At 40.9% G+C, this 18,224-nt stretch overlaps 2 protein-coding genes across 2 annotated transcripts; both read right to left on the reverse strand.

Moving 5' to 3' along the window:
* Window positions 1-70: 70 nt before the first annotated feature.
* Window positions 71-12,107, reverse strand: scyl2 (SCY1 like pseudokinase 2). The gene is made up of 18 exons (XM_034133412.1): window positions 11,974-12,107; window positions 10,013-10,209; window positions 9,714-9,871; window positions 9,146-9,290; window positions 8,261-8,410; window positions 7,943-8,164; window positions 7,654-7,770; window positions 7,396-7,521; window positions 6,755-6,931; window positions 6,229-6,351; window positions 5,541-5,654; window positions 5,201-5,333; window positions 4,096-4,214; window positions 3,907-4,007; window positions 3,579-3,648; window positions 3,368-3,445; window positions 3,148-3,270; window positions 71-2,640 (listed from the first exon to the last, which is right to left on the reverse strand). The coding sequence occupies exons 2-18, from the start codon at window positions 10,187-10,189 to the stop codon at window positions 2,020-2,022; spliced, it is 2,754 nt and encodes a 917-aa protein (XP_033989303.1). The 5' UTR covers window positions 10,190-10,209; window positions 11,974-12,107; the 3' UTR covers window positions 71-2,019.
* Window positions 12,108-12,643: 536 nt separating this feature from the next.
* Window positions 12,644-18,024, reverse strand: depdc4 (DEP domain containing 4). The gene is made up of 9 exons (XM_034133531.1): window positions 17,945-18,024; window positions 16,643-17,066; window positions 15,901-16,055; window positions 15,592-15,787; window positions 14,924-15,171; window positions 14,642-14,784; window positions 14,383-14,508; window positions 14,177-14,255; window positions 12,644-14,048 (listed from the first exon to the last, which is right to left on the reverse strand). Exons 1-9 carry the CDS (start codon window positions 18,018-18,020, stop codon window positions 13,849-13,851), a joined length of 1,647 nt encoding a protein of 548 aa, XP_033989422.1. The 5' UTR covers window positions 18,021-18,024; the 3' UTR covers window positions 12,644-13,848.
* Between the last annotated feature and the right edge of the window lie 200 nt (window positions 18,025-18,224).

Raw genomic sequence — 18,224 nt, forward strand, 5'->3', positions numbered from 1 at the left:
ATTTAAAGTCCACGGTCTGATGCAGTGATTCAAGCCATCACACAAATAACCAGCAGCCTTTGAGAGGTTAGATTGTGTACTTTCCTTTATATGTACAGATTTTCAGTGAACCACCTCAGAGACCGGCACCTCAACACGTAATACAAGGGCAACACTACACACATATCGACAGCAGTGGTATACAAACAATCTCATAGAAGAATACGCTTTCTGCTTTGGGGTTCTGCTAGGATAATGTGACTCACAGATCACATTCAATTGAGATGAAATCAAAACCACCACACAATTTACGCCGAATCACTGAGACATTTGTAGTCTTGTATGACAAAAATTGGGGAATGTAGAGTCAAATTCACACTGCCATGCGGATTGAAGGAGCTCACCTTGTCAAAGAGGCATTAATACACAGAAACAAAAAATGAATCCAGTAACAAACAGCGTATTAACAATCACTGTGAACACACTGTGACCGAGGTTCATCTAAAAACCCTAAAGTGGTGTAGTTATCTTCCAAAATGTAAGATTTAGAATGAGTACACATTTTTAGAAATCTGACAACACTATGTCGTTTTTTTTCAGTCGGGTGGAGATTAATGTAAGGAGCCATTCCATGTTCACGCTTAACAACCGACGAGGATTATTGCACCAACTCATCTAAGGCCTCTCAACCATTATCACAGGGATGTAAAAAGGCCCTCACAGAGCAACCCATCTTTAAATAACTATATCATATATACACTTCTTCATAACCAGCACTGGTCCTCAGACAGCTGAAAATATATAGCAATCATCTTCATCATTGTATAAATTGGTCAACAGGAAGGAGGATATGGAGACGCTTATAAACTTCCAAATAGTTTTTCACTGGAATCTTTATCGGAAAATAAGCTAAAAATCGAACTTTAGATCTTTTGTGGTCAAGTTCAGTAACATGCGACAAAGCAAGTCATTTGAGAAGCAAAGACAGCGGATTAAAAAGTGAAATTATGAATACTTGAGTAACAGATGAGTGCTGTCCGTCTAATCCTACACATGTACCCATGTAAGGCACAACAGCCTAAGCAGTGCATGTGGTCCTTCACGTTTGCCTTTAGCATTAGCATCTTTTTAAAGGACGCTGCTGTAATAGCTAATCCACACATCCTATTCCACTATAAGACACATAAATCGTCCATACTGCATTTACCAGAGAACAGTAACCCTTCCCTTTTCAACATGCTTGCTTGGAAGTCGAGAAACAAGCAAATAAGAGCATGTTTTGCAGCTTTTGAACCTGATGTTGAAAGAATAAGACAAAAGGGTCAAACTGGATCATCAGTCCACTCGGAGGTGCTGCAGAGACACAGTTACCATGGAGACGGACTGCAGTGGGGCTACCTCTCCCATCTAAACTGCGACTGTTGGGCTTTCCATTTTCCTCCTTTCAGATTGTCTCTGGAGGAGCTTCCTGGATGCAGATCAGTGCTACTCTTCAAGCCCCCTCCCACTGGGCTCTGACATTTATTTTTAAGCCAACTCTCTGATCCCTTTAGACATGCAGCCAATCTTAAAATAGTCCAGAGAAGCAATAAAGATACAGCAGCCTGAAACTGAGCAGATGTGAAGCCACTTTTTTCCTTATTTTTCTGCCAATTTTGAGGGGTGATTCAGCCACTCAATCACTCATGATATGAACACAAAACTCTCCTGAATTAACTGAGTTGGGATTCATCTCAACTCACGACGTTGGGACGCCCGAGAATGTCAAGTAGAAAATCAGTAGGAAACCGCAGCATGTAAAGAAACACAGCTTAGAAGAATTAGTACCCACCCCAGCCTTTTGTCCTTGTGGTCAAGTAGAAATTGAATCAGGCGCAGGTTAATTTGCCAGCCGAATGTGAGCAGAATTTATACTAGATCATGTTTAAAAATACACACAGCAACACCCTTGATCGGATTTGAAATCTTCACATTCAATCAGTCTCTTGTTCAAGGTTCTCTTATCCAAAATTACTAAAATAATATGTTTAACCTGGCAATCTAGCCGAACAAGTCTTTCAGATCGTTGTTGACAGATGCGCTATGTTTAATTCCACTTTGGTTCAGGGGGCTGGGGGCAGCAGCGGAGGGTGGAGCAAAGTTCTGCGGGCTGAAAAAAGGGTTTGCTTGCATCCCGAAGCTGCTGGGCACCCCTCCCATAGCAACAGGAGCAGCGTGCATCTGAGTCTGAGCGTTCTGGGCCGAACCAAACTGATTGAGCCACGGGGCGTTGGTGCTGGGCGGGGCCATTTGGTTGAGGGTGACTTTGGGCTGGCTGGGTTTAAAAAGACTGTCCAACGCTGACAGATCTTTATTGGTCTGCCCGATGGGTCCTTGACTCTGCGTCAGAGCTCCGAAGTTGGGGGTGCTGGTGGTGGTTGCCATGCCGCTGTAGAGGCCGGGGCCCGCAGGACGCATGCCCATCCCCATGCCCCCTGCCTGGAAGCCCATGGACGGGTTGAAGCCGTTGGAGACTGGGACGCCCATGGAGCCGACCATGGGGCCGGGGGAGGGGAAGGCAGCGATGGTGGAGCCCTGCACTGGGGAGGGGCGAGCCGTGTTGGCCAATGAGAGGCTGTTTAGCGAGGTCATGTTGAGCAGGCTGCTGGTAAGATCTTTAGTCTGCAAGAAAAACAAGATGCGGGTTTAAACTCATCAAGTGTTTTATAAGGAGACCCTGAGAGGCAACAGAGTATGACAAATGTTGGTGATATATTGTTTTTGAGTCAGATTTAATTATGTTTGTGGCTTAGGAACGGATGGAGAAAGAAGAGTTTCGCCTGCATGATTTTGTACATATATTTTGTGAACACTAACCCCGGCATGGAGAAATCACCTGGAAATAAACCATGAGAGATTTCAGTCCTATTTATGACATGGGGTAGTGGTGCAGAGCAAACACTTATCAACTAGAAAAATGAAAAATGTTCCCCATACCAATTTAATTAAGGGCTTTAGAAATATCATGTAGGCAAACCTTTTCTCACCTGTACTTAAGTCATAATTAGAGGAGGGAAAACTATTTAGATCAGTCTTAGAAAAATGGATTTCCACATTTGTCTTTCCCTCAGTTGCCTCTCCGTAGTTAGTTTTCTGTTCTTTGTGCACATAGATGTTTTGAGGCGTTACCTTGGTGTTGGAAGTGTTGGCTGGTTTGATGCTCTGAGGCGCTAAAGGCTGCTGGTTCCTCAGCTTGACGGCCTGCTCCTGCTCCTTAGCCAATCGCTGCTTCTCCTCCAGAGTCAGAGACATCTATGCGGGGTGCAAAACAAGAGAGACCGTGGAGAAATTAGACTGGTACCTAAAAGGTGGACATTTCTGGATATTAGGTATGACATTGTTTGCATACTCTATTAGGCTGTGGGGCGGCTGCTGCAGGTCCATTCTCTTTCCCGTTAACCCCTGAGGAGCCGAAGATATCATCAATCTGAAAAAAAGACACATTTCAATTGAATCTTTGCACCACAGAAAGGTATAAAACAAGAACTTCATTGTAAAGAAATTGTGTTCACACAGTACTTTAAATATAACCTCATGTTGTCATAGAAACACCCTCTCACCTGGTTGCTGCTGTTAGGAGGGCTCTTGTTCATCTCTGTCTGGTTCCCTGGGTTTGGGATGTTTATACTCCTGTTAGAAGAGACACAATGAACTGAATCAGGAAGCGAAAGGATTTGAACGGAGGCATTCATAAGAGCATGGTTAGTCATGCCATTATCATATTCATGTGGCCAGGATCAAATGCTAATTGCTTTCTGAGACAGATCCATTACCCCAGATGATAGTTTGTATAAAATCCCCATTAATATGTATAACCATTTCAGATTTAGTCAGAGAGATTCCAAAGGAGGATATAGTGGTGGGTGATTCATTAAATGCGACACGCACCTCTGCTGCTCCTGCATGCTGTGCAGCTGCTCCAACTTGGTCTTGTGTTCGGCCTCCATCCGATTCAGCATTTCCCGAATGACCGCCATGAACGAGTTAAACTGGGATGAATTGGACAATATTACATAAAAGGGAACAAACTTTATGCAATTATGCAGATGATCAACATATGTCGCATGTGTGTTATACCTGGCTAAGGTTGAGGTTGTTGTCTATACTCAGAGAGACCAGGTGGGGCAGGCTCTTGGTGGCAAGGTGTTCTTTGGGGATGCCCAGCTTCTTGTGGCTGAAGGTGCACTTATAGATTCCTACAAGAATTCAGAAGTCAAATAACCAATCATTAAGTGTTTAAAATATGCCAGTCAGTAGTGATGCACACAGGGACATATATGTGACTTTGTATTTGTTATTATCTACCTAGCAGAGGTGGGAGAAGAGATCTTGTAGTTAAGTAAAAGTAGAAGTACCAGAGTGTAGGAATACTCTGTTACAACTTGTACAAAATCCTGCATTCAAAATGTTACCCGAGTTAAAGTACAAAAGTATTAGCATAAAAATATACTTAAAGTACCAAAAGTAAAAGTACTCATTAAGTGTGCAGATTGGTCCATTTCAGAATAATATATATGATATGTTTTATAATGATTGATCATTAAAGTGTTCTCAAAGCTGGTAAAGGTGCAGCTAGTTTGAATGACTTTGTATACTGCAGGGTAGCTTGTGAATTTACTCCAGGTGGAACTAAAGTCTGATTTAACACTTGATTATAATTCAAATCATTAATAAAATGTTGAAAAGTAACTAAAGGTATTAAATAAATGTAGTGGGTAGAAGTACAAAATAGCCAAACAATTGACTTAAGTACAGTGCTTGAGTAAATGTACTTAATTACTTTACACCACTGCTTTCTAGAACGTTTTAATTCAATCGCATGTTAATAACAAAACGTCTATTTAGAAATGTGCATTTTTCTCCAAAACTGCTTCAGGACATTCTCTTACTTTTCCACCAACAAATCTAAAAATTACAAATATCTCAATTTTCTAGATCATTCAAATTCAGCTAAAAGAAAGAAATGCAGTAAATCATACTTTATCTAAAAATGTTTACTTAACGAAAGGAAGCTAGTCCAACATATTTTTATAACAAACTGTTTGAGGACTTTTAGATGTCTTCTTCACTTCAATTTGACATCATGATCTGTGTGTGGCTGTTTTTTATCTGAGCAATGGCTGACAGATCAGTTTATCTCTAGTAGACGTTGAGTGGAGTGTGGCTTGTCCTTTTTCTTTACCCAGAATCCCCATGAGTACTGCTGGTTCTCTGGAGGGGATCTGTTGTAGGAAGGGCAGGATCTCATCGATGACGTACCACTTGTCAAGATATTCCAAAATCTTCCCCAGACACACCAGGGAGTTCACTCGTACCTACCGATAACATGGAAAGATACTTAAAACATCTAAATACATTTGAAACTCAAACATTTCAGTAGTTGGTAGAAGAGTAGAATAAAGGTGTTACAAAGGGACAAGGTAAACAGTATAGACACCTAAAAGGAATCACTATAGAAAAACTATTGTTGCCTGGGAAACAGTACAAGCTGAGAGCAGAAAATGTTGATATTGGAGACTCACAGCAAGTGAAGAGGTCTGTAGGCAGGCGGATTTGATTCGAGGGATGAGAGCGTTCTTCATGGACGGGTAGTCAATCAGGTTGGCAAACGTTGGGATGATGTTCAGGCACAGCTCCTGCTCAGCCATGGATAACACACAAGTTAGGAAATCTGACATTTATATGATGCCAATTAGGGCTGTGCAATTAATCGTATTTTAATCTCGATTACGATTTTGGCTTGCAACGATTATGAAAACAACGTAATCGAAATAAAACGATTATTATTTTTATAAAAAAAATGTAAAAAATGTAATTATTATTATTTAAAAAAAAAAAAAATGTATTGGTTTTTCAGTTGAATTATACTTAAAGTTCAGGGTAATCAACTGTTAAAAACATACTGTTCACATTTTTGTTTCAATAAATGGATGTTTTCAAAGTAAATGGATAATCGTTTTTAATAATCGTGATATCAATTATTGACCAAAATAATCGTGATTAGGATTTTTGCCATAATCGCACAGCCCTAATGCCAATGCATCAAATCTAACTCTGCTCTGAAAAGCAGCATGAAAACACAATGATGCCATGTTCAGTAATTGATTTAGTGTTGACTTCTCTGTTTTACAGGGTCTCCAACTGCCTGAGTTTACCTGAAACTCAGCAAAACGTCAAATACTAAGCAGCCCTACCCCCCCCCCCCCATACCTGGATCTGTACAGAAGGCGCTTCCAGGGCTCTGTAGACCATCGGCAGCACGCTGTTCTTAATCTCCTCTGAGGGGGTCTTGGTCAACAGCAGGTCCATCTTCTGAAGGAATATCAGCAGGATCTGCGCAGCACAGCGACTCAGTCAGGAAAACAAAAGCTCATGATGTTCTCTACATATGACTGAAGTAGTAAATGGAAGAGGCGGGGCTATAGGTGGCTTTAGATGAGCATTAATTTAGACAGACAACACAAACTAGTGACTGGAGCATATTCACAGCAAAGACCACTCACCATGTTACTAGCCTGAAGATGCATGGGAAGAGAAATACAGAGAGAGACAAGTCTTGATAAAGTGACAGACCAAAGCCAAACAAAGCATGCTCTTTAGATATATTTAATCAAATCCGCAAAACAAATGCCAAAGGGGCGAAATGATCATGCAAAGATTTAAAGAGGGAAAGCACATTCTAGCCAAAGCTTACAAACAATAGTCATTTGTAACGCTTGTTTCTGTGAGGGTGTACCTGAATGGGCTCCTGCTGCTTGAAAACAGGCGTGAGGTCGGGCATGATGAGCCGGACGTACTCCTCCTTGGTGCACTGCTCTGCGATCAGCAGCACGTTGGGCAGCACGAAGGGAACCATGTCCGGGTTCACAAACTCTGAGGTCAGAGCCGGAAGGATCCGATACACCACCACTCTCTGAGAGACAGGAGTGGGTCACAGAAGCCATGAAAGAATACTCAGACTGTAATACTGTATGTTCATGATGAGTTCTCAAGGGACCACATTAAGGGAAGACAAAACAGGAACTAAACATTTCAAGAAACTGTGCAAGAAATGGACTCACAAGTGCATGTTTTTGTACTGTGCCAGTTAACACACAACTAAACAGAAATAGAAGCACTGAAAGCATCATTACAGTAACATCAGTTATTCAAAAAGTTGGACCTCAAATGGATCTAAACATGCAGTACCCATTCAGTAAACACATTTAGAAAATATTGCAGTTTAGCAAACACTAGATGTTCTTTTAAAAGTCCTGATATAACAGGGAATGATAGGTCTGAAATCAGTAGGCCTTTTGGCTATTTTTATAAAATTCCGATAAACACTTTTGACCTGATAAAGGTTGCATTCCCTGTACAAAATGTACAATCAGTTACCTTGGGGAGTTTGGGCAGGACTTTAGGGAGGCCTTTGTAGAACTGGGACTTCTGTAGATTGTCTCTCTGGAAGAGGGAGTCAAAGTACTGCAGGGTCACAGCACCCACGTCGTCAAAAAATGGAATCTGAACAAAACACACAAAAACAGAACGAGAAAAATGTGTCCTTAAAGAAAATGCAGATCAAATTAGATATCACCTACATAAGCACATACGCTTTCTTTGTATCTCCAGACATGTAGTGCCAACAATGCAAACCTTGGTCATCTGATCAGCATCCGGTCGCACGTTGGGTGTGACGCTGAGCAGCATCTTGACGTGTTCCCGAACCTCCTCTGGGAGCTTGTTCAGCACTGCTGGACTTATGCTGCTCAGCTGGAATTGAAAAACATAGACGGAATGGATCACAACAGAGATGAGAACCAGTGTTTTAGTCGCAAAAGTAAAAAACTCTTGAGATATTCTTAAAAATCTAGTCATGCAGCAGACTACTAAATTGGCGGGAGCTCAAGTCCTCAGTAGCTTGTCCTGAATTAGCTCCACCCACCTGGTCCAGTTGCCTGCTGAAGCTCTTGAATATGTCGTGCTTGTTGACTTGGAAAACAGGCTTGCCCTCGTTGAAGACGGCATGCATGACCACGCCCAGCGAGTACATGTCGGAGGCGGAGTCACAGCTGACGGACAGGATGTACTCGGGGGCCAGGTACTCAGGGTTAGGGAGGGAGAGTGGGGGGAGGTTGGGCTCCCACTCTTTACATGTGTACTTAGGCTGAGGAAGATGAGAGAACATGAGGAGATAAAGATGTGACAATACTCCAAGATGTTAATTTGGTAGAGCATTCAAAATCAAAGTGATCCAACACACCTCAGCGTCTGAGGGGTTGTTGGAGGAGATGCTGAAGTCAAAGCCCATGATCTTCCAGGCTCCGCTCTTGTTCAGGATGATGTTCTCTGGACACAGGTTGCCGTGGACCATTTTCACCCCGCTGTGGAGAAAAGACAATCCCTCGGAGATCTGAGGGGAAGGAGGAAGGAAAATGTCAGGGTTTGGTGTTAAAGGGTGAAACCGTTTCTGTTATAACTACAGGATTAGTACATGGTTTCTATGGCAGTCATCACTTCCTTATCTTATATAAGCTGTGGAAAAGGCAAGAAATCTGTAATTAAGATCATATGGGAACACATGTGAGAACATAATGAGGACTGATATACTTCAAGGAGAGGCGTGAAATGGAGCTGGTACAACTGTACTAGCATATTCATTCATATTAGACTTTCCAATGCAGACGTTCCAATTTAATTTAGCCACTACTTAGGAATCACCGTTTGATGGAGATGTAAAAGCTTAGAAATTCACAAGTTGGGTTTGAACAGACGTATTTCAGTTCATAAAACAAAGGTGAAAACTCTTAGGCTTGTTTTCACCACAGAGCATCCTTCAGGCCTCTAACCAAAAACCCATAAAAACCCCACTAACTTAAGACTTGTTCGTGCAAGCGTGTTCTCATTTAACAATGTTTCAGTATACATCTGACAAATGGACACTAAACCAAAAACTAGAACTAAACTGTTATTTGCCAATGAGCAACAGTGTACACATCATGTATGGCGCAGTAATTACAGATGTTGATGATTACCAAGACGTTTATTATATACAAAGCAAATCATTGGCAACAAGTCATCCAATTGGCAACATATTAAGATAAGCATGTGTTGCAGATTAAGCCAGCTAACCTGTCTGCACTCTCACCTGCAGCAGTCCAAACTTGGTCTCCACGTCGTACAGTTTGTACTCCTTGATGTCGGTGGGCAGGGGGGTGGGCAGGTTCTCCCTCTGGCCCAGCACGTTGGCCAGACTGGCAAACACGGGCTCCGTGCAGAACGCCAAGCAGTCTCTGAGGGCCACACAGAAAATCTACATCAGTATCATTTGAAACAACCGCTTTGTAAATGTCGAGTTATTCCTCAACAGACACTTAGAGCAACATGAGGAAAGGCAAAACAGAAACATTTTGAATGTTGAGTTTCCCTAGGTGTAAGTTTAAAAGAAAAAGTGGCAAAAAGAAAGTAACTTAAAGACAGCGTCAACCTTTTCTGGCCCTCAGGGGCATAAATTATTCAGTCTGCAGAGTCTTTGATCATGACAAGCTCCTGCTCACATATGCACAAACAGAGGCAGGCAAATACATTTGTTATGCAACTTTGTCAAGCCTCTCTCTGAGGTGTGACTCTTTCCTTGGTTTGTGTGTTTGTGTCAGTGTGTGTGTGTGTGTGTGTGTGTGTGTGTGTGTGTGTGTGTGTGTGTGTGTGTTAATCACCGTGACTCTTCAAGAGGATGCTGCACAGTCAGGAGACGGGGGTGACGCAGTCTGGTCAGCTGTTGCACCCCTTTTTTCAGCGAATCCACAATTTGGTCCTTCTCAAATTTCTGATACTTATCAACCGTCTTCTTATCAAACACAAACACTGCGACTTCCTGAAGGGATAAAGAAGATCAACAAGGGACTGAAATGAGCTTCAACAAGGCACACAGCACATGCTTAGTCAGATTGTTCACATTTAAAATCAAACCTTTATGAAAGGGGAGTGGGCAGGGGGAGGATATCAACACACAAACCTGTTTGGTGGACTTCTTGGTGCCGTTATAGATCCTCCAGCACAAGCCAGGACCCCCGCTGGCAATATGTCGTCCAACCTCAAACTCCCGTGTCACCGGGTTGCCCATGACAGCGCTGGTGACATCTGCCGTCACCTTGGTGACGGTGCTTTTTAGCTTGTTAAGCATAGACTCCATGTTCACGCCTGACCTGGCAGCTGAAGTGAGAGTGGTGAAAAACAGTGACAGAAAAATTAAAGAGGTACAGAACTGTCAGTCAAATGTCAGCCAAAGTATTTTCAATCAATGAAAGAGGCAGCTTCATAATAAACCTTTCTAGCTCAGCATAAGCCTTTAACATTCAGTTTGACACACACTTTAAGGCACCTGCTTGAATTTGCACATCAGAGTGCCCACTGGCTGAGGAGAATAAACACTGCAACAGCACAAGCTGCCCTCTGAAATATAAAGTGACTCAGGGCAAACTAAGCAACACACCCCACGTTAAGTCCCTCTTTCAAAATACTTCAGAGTGACTTGAAAAGCATGTTAGGCAACAGGAAGCCAGACAAAAGAACATGGCTGAGAGTAATGTAGCCAAATCATTTCATCGTGAACTATTTCTTCAGGGTTTTCTAGGACTTTGATGTTTATTTTACTGCACTGCAACAAGGCTGAGTAAGCTACTGACTATACATTGAGATGCACACAGTACTGTATGCATAATATATTCCTTACAGATTCATGCATTAATAATAATATTGAGCATCCGTATTAAACGGATCAACAAACTCTTTATCAGAAATTGACGGCCCTTGCCAAAAGCCACCCCAGCCAATTCTGTTAATAGAATCCCTGCTTTTACTGTACTTCTAACATTGTATATAATGCTGATATACAGTATTACCCTGCACTTCCCTAAGGCTCGGACACTTATGTATCTCAGCCATTGCCAACTACTGTAACACTACATGAACAGCAAAATTGAGGGTTCACAGAAATATGAAATCTATCAATAAGTCAGTGTGTTCTTAGTCTTCGTCCTTTTGTACATTTCTTATAACAGCCAGATGTATTTAAACCTAACACAAAACAATATAGTGCAAAGAAGTAGAGCTGTGCTGAGAGGGATGCAAGATTTCAGGTCTGATATACTAAATTGTAACAGAAATCATAATAACACTGCCATAACTGTGTCATTGCTCCTGGTTTGCTGTGTGATGGATAGTGGGTGGTCTGCAACCAAAAAAGACAAACCAAAGGAAACAAGATTTTCTAGATGCAGATCTATTGGTATTAAGCCCAATAAATGAACCATAGTTGATCAAATATTTCCCCTAGCATTAGGCTAGATTTAAAGATTTAATCTGCAACAGGTTTGAAGGATGTGCAAAAAAGCACAACGTCATTTTGATGTCATATTACACGTACCACCTGTCAACATTATAATCTGCCCAGACAAACAGGTAGACTGAGCAGCCTGTGCACCTGCACTGAGCCTAACTAGCCCAGTAGCTAGCTAGCTAGCTAGCCACCAAGATACCAGGCAGTTTATTATTACGATCTTACTAACATAGTTATGATTTGACAGGGTATTCATTAGGTTAAACAACAATTTCAGCGACCGGTTGAAGCATTTAAATGGTTTATATGTCGCTTGTCAGGACTGTCACGTTTGATTGGGAAATAGCTGTATGTTAGCTAAGTTAATCGCCTTGTTTAGCCTGTGACTAACGCATCAAAACAAGCCCCGCACTGTGACGCTAAGTAAGCAGTTATTAGGTACATGTCCTCAACATATGTGGCTTTATAAGGATGACATCGTTGCAATATGTTGGATACCGTGAAAGACTTTTACACCAAACCATCGCAGTAGCTACCTGCTAACAAGCCAACAATGCGCAAGTACAGTGACGATTCTGTCATTACAAGAGAGGTGGCTTCAGTCCTCACTGTCCCTCCGACAGCCTCCAGAAACATACCTTATGATGAAGAGAGCTCTCCGTTTAATGTCTTGTTATAAGAAGACTCTCAGCTGTCAGTAATGGCTGAGAAACACAGCCCCCATGACTTCACTGGCATACGAAATGAAGTAGCTTTAGTGCGCTAGTAGTGAACGAACAACCCTACTTCCGGGTTGTCAGGCTCAACGTCATCAGTTTTTTGATTATCTATTTTTCAGGCACTCCATTAACAAATATACTTTGCATACAATCTCGTGATTCTGTTTTCACAAACGTTCCAAAAGATATCACAGATTTGATGCACATATTTATGGTATATTAAAGCCCCAGAAAAACCTATTAGTTGTATTAATAGCAGTAACAATTATACGTTCCACACACTGCAAGAAAACGCACAAAACATTATATTTGGAAAGATACAAAATATGAACCAACACTGAGAAAAAAAGACTGATATGACAAAACTGACTGTTTCTGATATTGTGTCTTGATTTATTTTACATGCAATGTAACTTGACACATGGGCAAAAAAAAATACATTAGAGTTGTTTGAGAGAAATTCAATTAAACTTTTATTAGACGTGTTATTCAAACATAAAATAAAGCTTGTTTCAGCATCATAAAGTGCAATCCAACATGATTTCAGTGTATGTAAAGAACAAAAGATACTGACTGAGATAACAACTTATGCAAGACCATGGCTTCATTTATTAAAATAATGCAATCAAAATGATTCGTTACCAAAGATTAAATAGGTTTCTTAAAATAATAGTAAGTCATTATTAATTACACATCTTCCATAAAAAGGATCATTGTCCAGCTTTCAAGTACAATTCTAAAAAGTTACAATTAAAAGGCAATTCCATGATAATGGCACTAAAAGTATTCTTAAAACCCCTGAAAATAACATGTATTAACCTGATTAGCCTGGTACAATATTGCACCCTAGCAATTCATATTAGTTTTCATTCTTAAAATCTTTAAAGAAAGATCTGTCTTCATCTCTAACAAAAACAATTTAGCGTTCAACCTCATTCAGCTACATTAGTGTTGCATTTCCAGTATTTCCACTAACCACACAGCCTGCTACAGTAAAACTGGGAGACAACAAAGCCTCCCATAATATGGTTATTCTTGATTAAAGTACTCAGCATTAATTCTGCAAACCACAGCTCCATTTCCAAAGCTTTTCCAATAACCTATTCAAATACAGTCTCCACAGCAGGACCAAGAAGTACATCAATTATTTCAAAAGCTGTTCAACACTTGCAGCCTGAAAACAGCTGGCTACATCTGGTGTCCGATCACGCTTAAGGGTCATTTTCTTCAGTAATCCCTTCAGTTTGCATACACTACATTCTACAGTAATACCAGGACAATCCAGCACAGAGAAGCAAATGCCCTCAGTAAACATTATTCAACTTACAACATTAAATCAGCATCATGATTCTACAATTAAAAAATGGTTACTCATTTGACACATAATGGCAAATGCAACAGATTACTACCCATGTTAAGGCATCTGATGATAAAGATGAGCTGACAATGGATTATTTATAGACTCGTGCAAACTATTCACAACTATAATTAAGCTTTTGACTTAAAATGCGATTTTCATTAGATAGATAATGCATCTATTGCTACAAGAATGTGACCAATGTGGGATAAAAAACGTGATGCAATATTTGCAAATAAAACCAATATTGTAGGCCTCTTGTAAATTAAAGGAATATATGGAAGTCATGCGTTATTGCTCTAGTAGCATCATTTGTATTGATTTTGGTACACATTATACAATTATTATCATTCTTCAGTGTAAGCGCTGTACCACAACAAACTAGGGTTGTGAAGTGCACCTGGGAATTCAAACCAATAACCCTTCAGCTGTGCGTTTTAGAAGGTGCTGGAAAGATGCTGGAGGAAGACCACAGGGTGATGTTTTTCAAACTCTTTGAGCAGCCTCCTCCTCTCTTTGACGGGAATGGTTTCGCTCGAGGCAATATCATGAAGAAGTTGTTTTAGGCTGTGCAGAGTGGTAGCCTCTCGCTGATCCTCGTACTCCTCTGGCGTCACCTGCTGGCAGAATGTGAACGCTGCAACACACAGAGGGGGTCATTTTTCACGTACAACTAGAAAATGTATTTGGGTTATTTCATGTGATGTTGGAAGGTGTATTGTTAACAAGAGTGTGCACATTTATTTAAAGTTGTATTTAACTTACTGGCAATTGAGTCAGGATCTTGGCCCTGCTGCATTGTCCTCAGTGTTCTCCTCACAGATTCAACAAGGGACGTAGGAGTCTGTATTCATTAAGGGGAGAAAGGATTATTAAAATGATGTTGAAACAAATGTGAGTAATTTTTCAACTTTATTCAATTACATCAGAAAAGCATGTTAGTGATAACTGATCAACACATTAAAGTGTACCTTGATGAGCTCAGTGCAATTGTCCATGAGGAACAGCACCAGGGTTTCGCTTTGGTATCGAGTCAGTTCAAGATTCAGGACGATTGCTCTCTGAAAAGTGCGGCACACCAAGGCCCTGTTATCGATCTGAAAGGGAACATATCACAAAGGAAACGGTGATTCAAACACATTTTCCACTGATTCAATGGTGGATATAATACTACAAAATAAAGTTTGGATTAGAACAAAAAAAAGCAGTTGATCAATGTAAAAAAAATACCTGTTTCTGCAGACGGCAGGCATCTGGGTGCGCTGCTGTGGCCATGAAGGTCAGTAGTCTCCGGAGTTCGTCTCTGACGCTCGTCTCTAGCAGCCGAAAACACAGCTGAGATGCTTTGATGGCATCCTGCACCTTCCCCTCATCTGGAGAGACACAAGACATGGTGAGGACAGGGGATGTCAAATATAAATGATCTCTACGACGGATTCATCTTAATGGACGGACACAAAGAAAATCACAGTTCACAATCACATAAACCATTAAATCAGTGTAAAGTCTCACCCAGCAGTTTCAGAATTGCAGCATGTATGTCCAGGTAGCGTCCTGAGAGGAGTGGATATGTTTCCTGTCCACTGTAGTACTTGGCAATGGTGTCAAAGAGCAGTTTCTTTTGGCTGGCCACGTGCTCCGCCTGGTCGTCTTCTGAGAAGGTGCCACCTTGTTGGCTGAGCTGTTCCCCAGCAACCACAATCAGCTGATCTGGAAACAGCTCTAAGCAGTCTGCTGCTGCCGACAGCCACCCATCCAACCTGAAAACCATGAAAGAGAACAGGTTTTTACTGTGGAATTCAATGTACGGTTTGAAGTTCAAACACAAATCAATTCAAGAAGCTGTACAAAATAATATATTTTTGAAGAGTTAGGGTTGGTACAATGAACATGTGGTAATTGTTGGATTTATCTTTGATTGACTTTGGGTTGTACATAAAAGCAATGGTGTAGTAAAATATTTAAGTAATGGAGAAAGGTATACTTCTTTCTACTCCCGTTTGATTATGTAATATTTTGTTTTTTTATATTGTTTATGAGAATTTCTTGTTGATTTCATTTGTATAATCTTTCTGTTCATTATTTGAAAGAGATTTAATAAATACAAATCTCAGTAGATTTCTCAGTTTTTTTATGTCTACTTTGCAAAAGAATCCTGCAGTATTGATGGGAGCACTGACTGGGGCAGGTGCAGGCTGTCGGGAAGCTCTCGGTCCAGGCAGGTGTTGGAGATGACCAGGTCCTGTGAGGCCAGAGGAGCTCTGCAGGCCTTCAGCTGACCTCTGGCAGGAGAGGTCAGGATGCAGTCCAGCATGGGCAGCTCTACGATCTGCAGCAGCTGCAGCAGAGTCTGCTGCTTCCAGACTTCATCCACCACTACGGAAGAAGGAAAGAGGTAAAAATATAAGGAAAAAAAGAATATTGGTCAACCATTAACTGTCATAGGCTGTTGTTCTCCATACTACTGAAGAAAGAGAACTCTATCTTACCAGCTTTGGACAGAAAAGCAGCAGCAGTGTGAGTTGTTTTTAAAGATGGAGACGAGGCTGGGTGCAGGTTGATGTTCCTCAGCAGCCTCTCCACCCTCCGATCTAATGGTCCCACAGCGAGGGGATTACAGATCGTCCGCACCTCATTCAGCCTTCTGAAACAACAAAAAGCATGATGGAGCTAAATACAGGGTTCCCACACATTTGAATGGTCACAGGTTAAACATTTGTTATGACTTCTCAAGGACAAATAATACAACTTTCACGACAATTCACAGCGTATGAGTACACATATACAAACAGAATTGCATATTGCACTTCAAATGTTTATTATGCTATTAAAACATTTAGATAATTGTTTTGATCTCTAAGGAGAACTAATATTTCTACAGGTTTGAAATTCAAATTTCTAGCTTTTTCATGATGGTGGGAACCCTGTTTTTAACCACTTAGGTCTATTTAGAGAAGCTGAACCTTGATATAAAAAGTAAGGATCTTTTGGGTATGTCTGTTAAGGCTTACAAACACTATTGAATTGAATAGTTAATTATGAAGTTGTTTAACTTCTGATGGGATTATTTACTCAACTTCAATGCTTCCTTTTTAGGAAAAAACCTGGCAAATACATCATAAAACATATAATAAAATCAAAGAAGCTATTAATGCTGCCAATATCAATATCAATAGCAAAAATGGCTTCTACACTGCAGAAAAAGGACAGAGAATTTAAAGTAAAGCCTACCTGTAACTCTTCTTCCTCTTTAGCCCCTGTTCCTCTGGAGGCATGTTTTCTGTGTCACTATTGCACTCCTTCATGGCAGAATTGGGTGACACTTTATATTCCAGAAAACGGTAAAGGCTGCAGCTGCTGTCCTCAAAGGTCACGTCTTTGTCCCTGCGAAACAGCTTGGTTCCCACTGGTTCGAACACCTTGGCTTCCATCAGAGCCTGGCACAATCGAGCAGCTTTGAGGCGAGACACTTCACTCGTGCAAAACACCACATTCTGCATCAGATAGCTGAGGACGGCATCCACAGCGTCTGAGCCCGTGAAACATTCGGCATGAACGCGCAGATGCCTTCTACAGCGGCGCACCTCCACCTGAGTCTGCAGGGCCCGGATGATGTTGTGCCACAGCTGGGTGGCCCCGAAAGGCCCCGAGAAGCCTGTTAGCAGACAGAGGGTTAGAGGAAAAGGGGACAAAACAGCTTGAAAAACAATTACAATTTACTAATAACCATGTTCTGTGTCAAACTAAAGGTGAACATGAAAAGCAAATACTGCATTGGGGAAAATAAGATATGTAACAAGGTAATGACATAATAAATAATGACCATTACTCGAAGTTTGCTTACTTTAAAAATGAAGGTAGACCAGCAAATGCTTTAACATTAACAGTAGTTTGTACTGGCATATTCATTGTTGCTTTATTGGAAAACAGTAGTGTTACAGTAGTGTAGTAGAGGATTTACTCAAGTACTCTATGTGCAACGTTTAGGGGCTTGTACTTTACTTAGGTATTTTTAGAGGGAAATCTTTTACTTGTCTCCACATTAATCTGACAGCTACAAGTATTTCATTTACAAATTACAATTTAATGTGTCATCCAAAATATATGATGAGCTAATAAAAGCCGATACTTTTGTTTTAGATTTAAGAATTACAACAGTTACTTACCGTAATAACAATCTCATAACATGGTAACATGTTTACCTACTTTTTTTTAAGGTACGTAAAGCAGTCACACTTTTTCGAACAACCAGTACTTGCTACACTTCGCTAAAGCTACTTTTAAAAACAGGACAAAAACTTCTGTGCACCATATGCTGACACCTTATGCAATGTCCCTGAACTATTATCCATTATACAATTTACCAAATCTATTTGTACATAATGAAAGGCTGACAACACGACCGTTGGGTTATTATGTCAATACTGCACAGCGATTTTGCATTTCTTATACACGGCTTGTGTGGTTGTATTCATATATAGGTAGAGTTATAGCTATATGCAAACGTATTAAGCGTAAGTGCTCAAATCTTACCATGCTGTATATTTTCACGAAAACTTCTCGTTTGGCTGTTCAACCTTCTGAAACGAGGAGTCAAATCGACCGCCATCACCAGAAATGCGTGACGTAATACGTTTGAGAAAGAAGACGGCGCACGTTCTTCTTCTTCTTCGTCTTCTCTCGGTTTTTGGCGGATTACAAACAACTTTAAGGTGCATACCGCCACCTACTGTACATGAGTGTGAACCATCATATCATTCCATCTCTTAACTCATGGACGTATATCTATGATCTATCTAATCAAAAATAAATA

The sequence above is a fragment of the Trematomus bernacchii genome, unplaced genomic scaffold, assembly GCF_902827165.1.
Source record: "Trematomus bernacchii unplaced genomic scaffold, fTreBer1.1, whole genome shotgun sequence".
Lineage (NCBI taxonomy): Eukaryota > Metazoa > Chordata > Actinopteri > Perciformes > Nototheniidae > Trematomus > Trematomus bernacchii.

Excerpts from the sequence above, each read along its gene's own strand:
- depdc4 (XM_034133531.1), bottom strand. The coding sequence starts at position 18,020 with ATGGCGGTCGATTTGACTCCTCGTTTCAGAAGGTTGAACAGCCAAACG. Across the intron at positions 16,056-16,642 it reads AAGAGGAAGAAGAGTTACAG|AAGGCTGAATGAGGTGCGGA; the intron begins GTAGGCTTTACT and ends TTGTTGTTTCAG. Across the intron at positions 14,509-14,641 it reads CCTGCCGTCTGCAGAAACAG|ATCGATAACAGGGCCTTGGT; the intron begins GTATTTTTTTTA and ends GTTCCCTTTCAG.
- scyl2 (XM_034133412.1), bottom strand. The coding sequence starts at position 10,189 with ATGGAGTCTATGCTTAACAAGCTAAAAAGCACCGTCACCAAGGTGACG. Across the intron at positions 6,352-6,754 it reads AGCAGCAGGAGCCCATTCAG|ATCCTGCTGATATTCCTTCA; the intron begins GTACACCCTCAC and ends TGTGCTGCGCAG. Across the intron at positions 5,655-6,228 it reads CGCCTTCTGTACAGATCCAG|GAGCTGTGCCTGAACATCAT; the intron begins GTATGGGGGGGG and ends ATGGCTGAGCAG.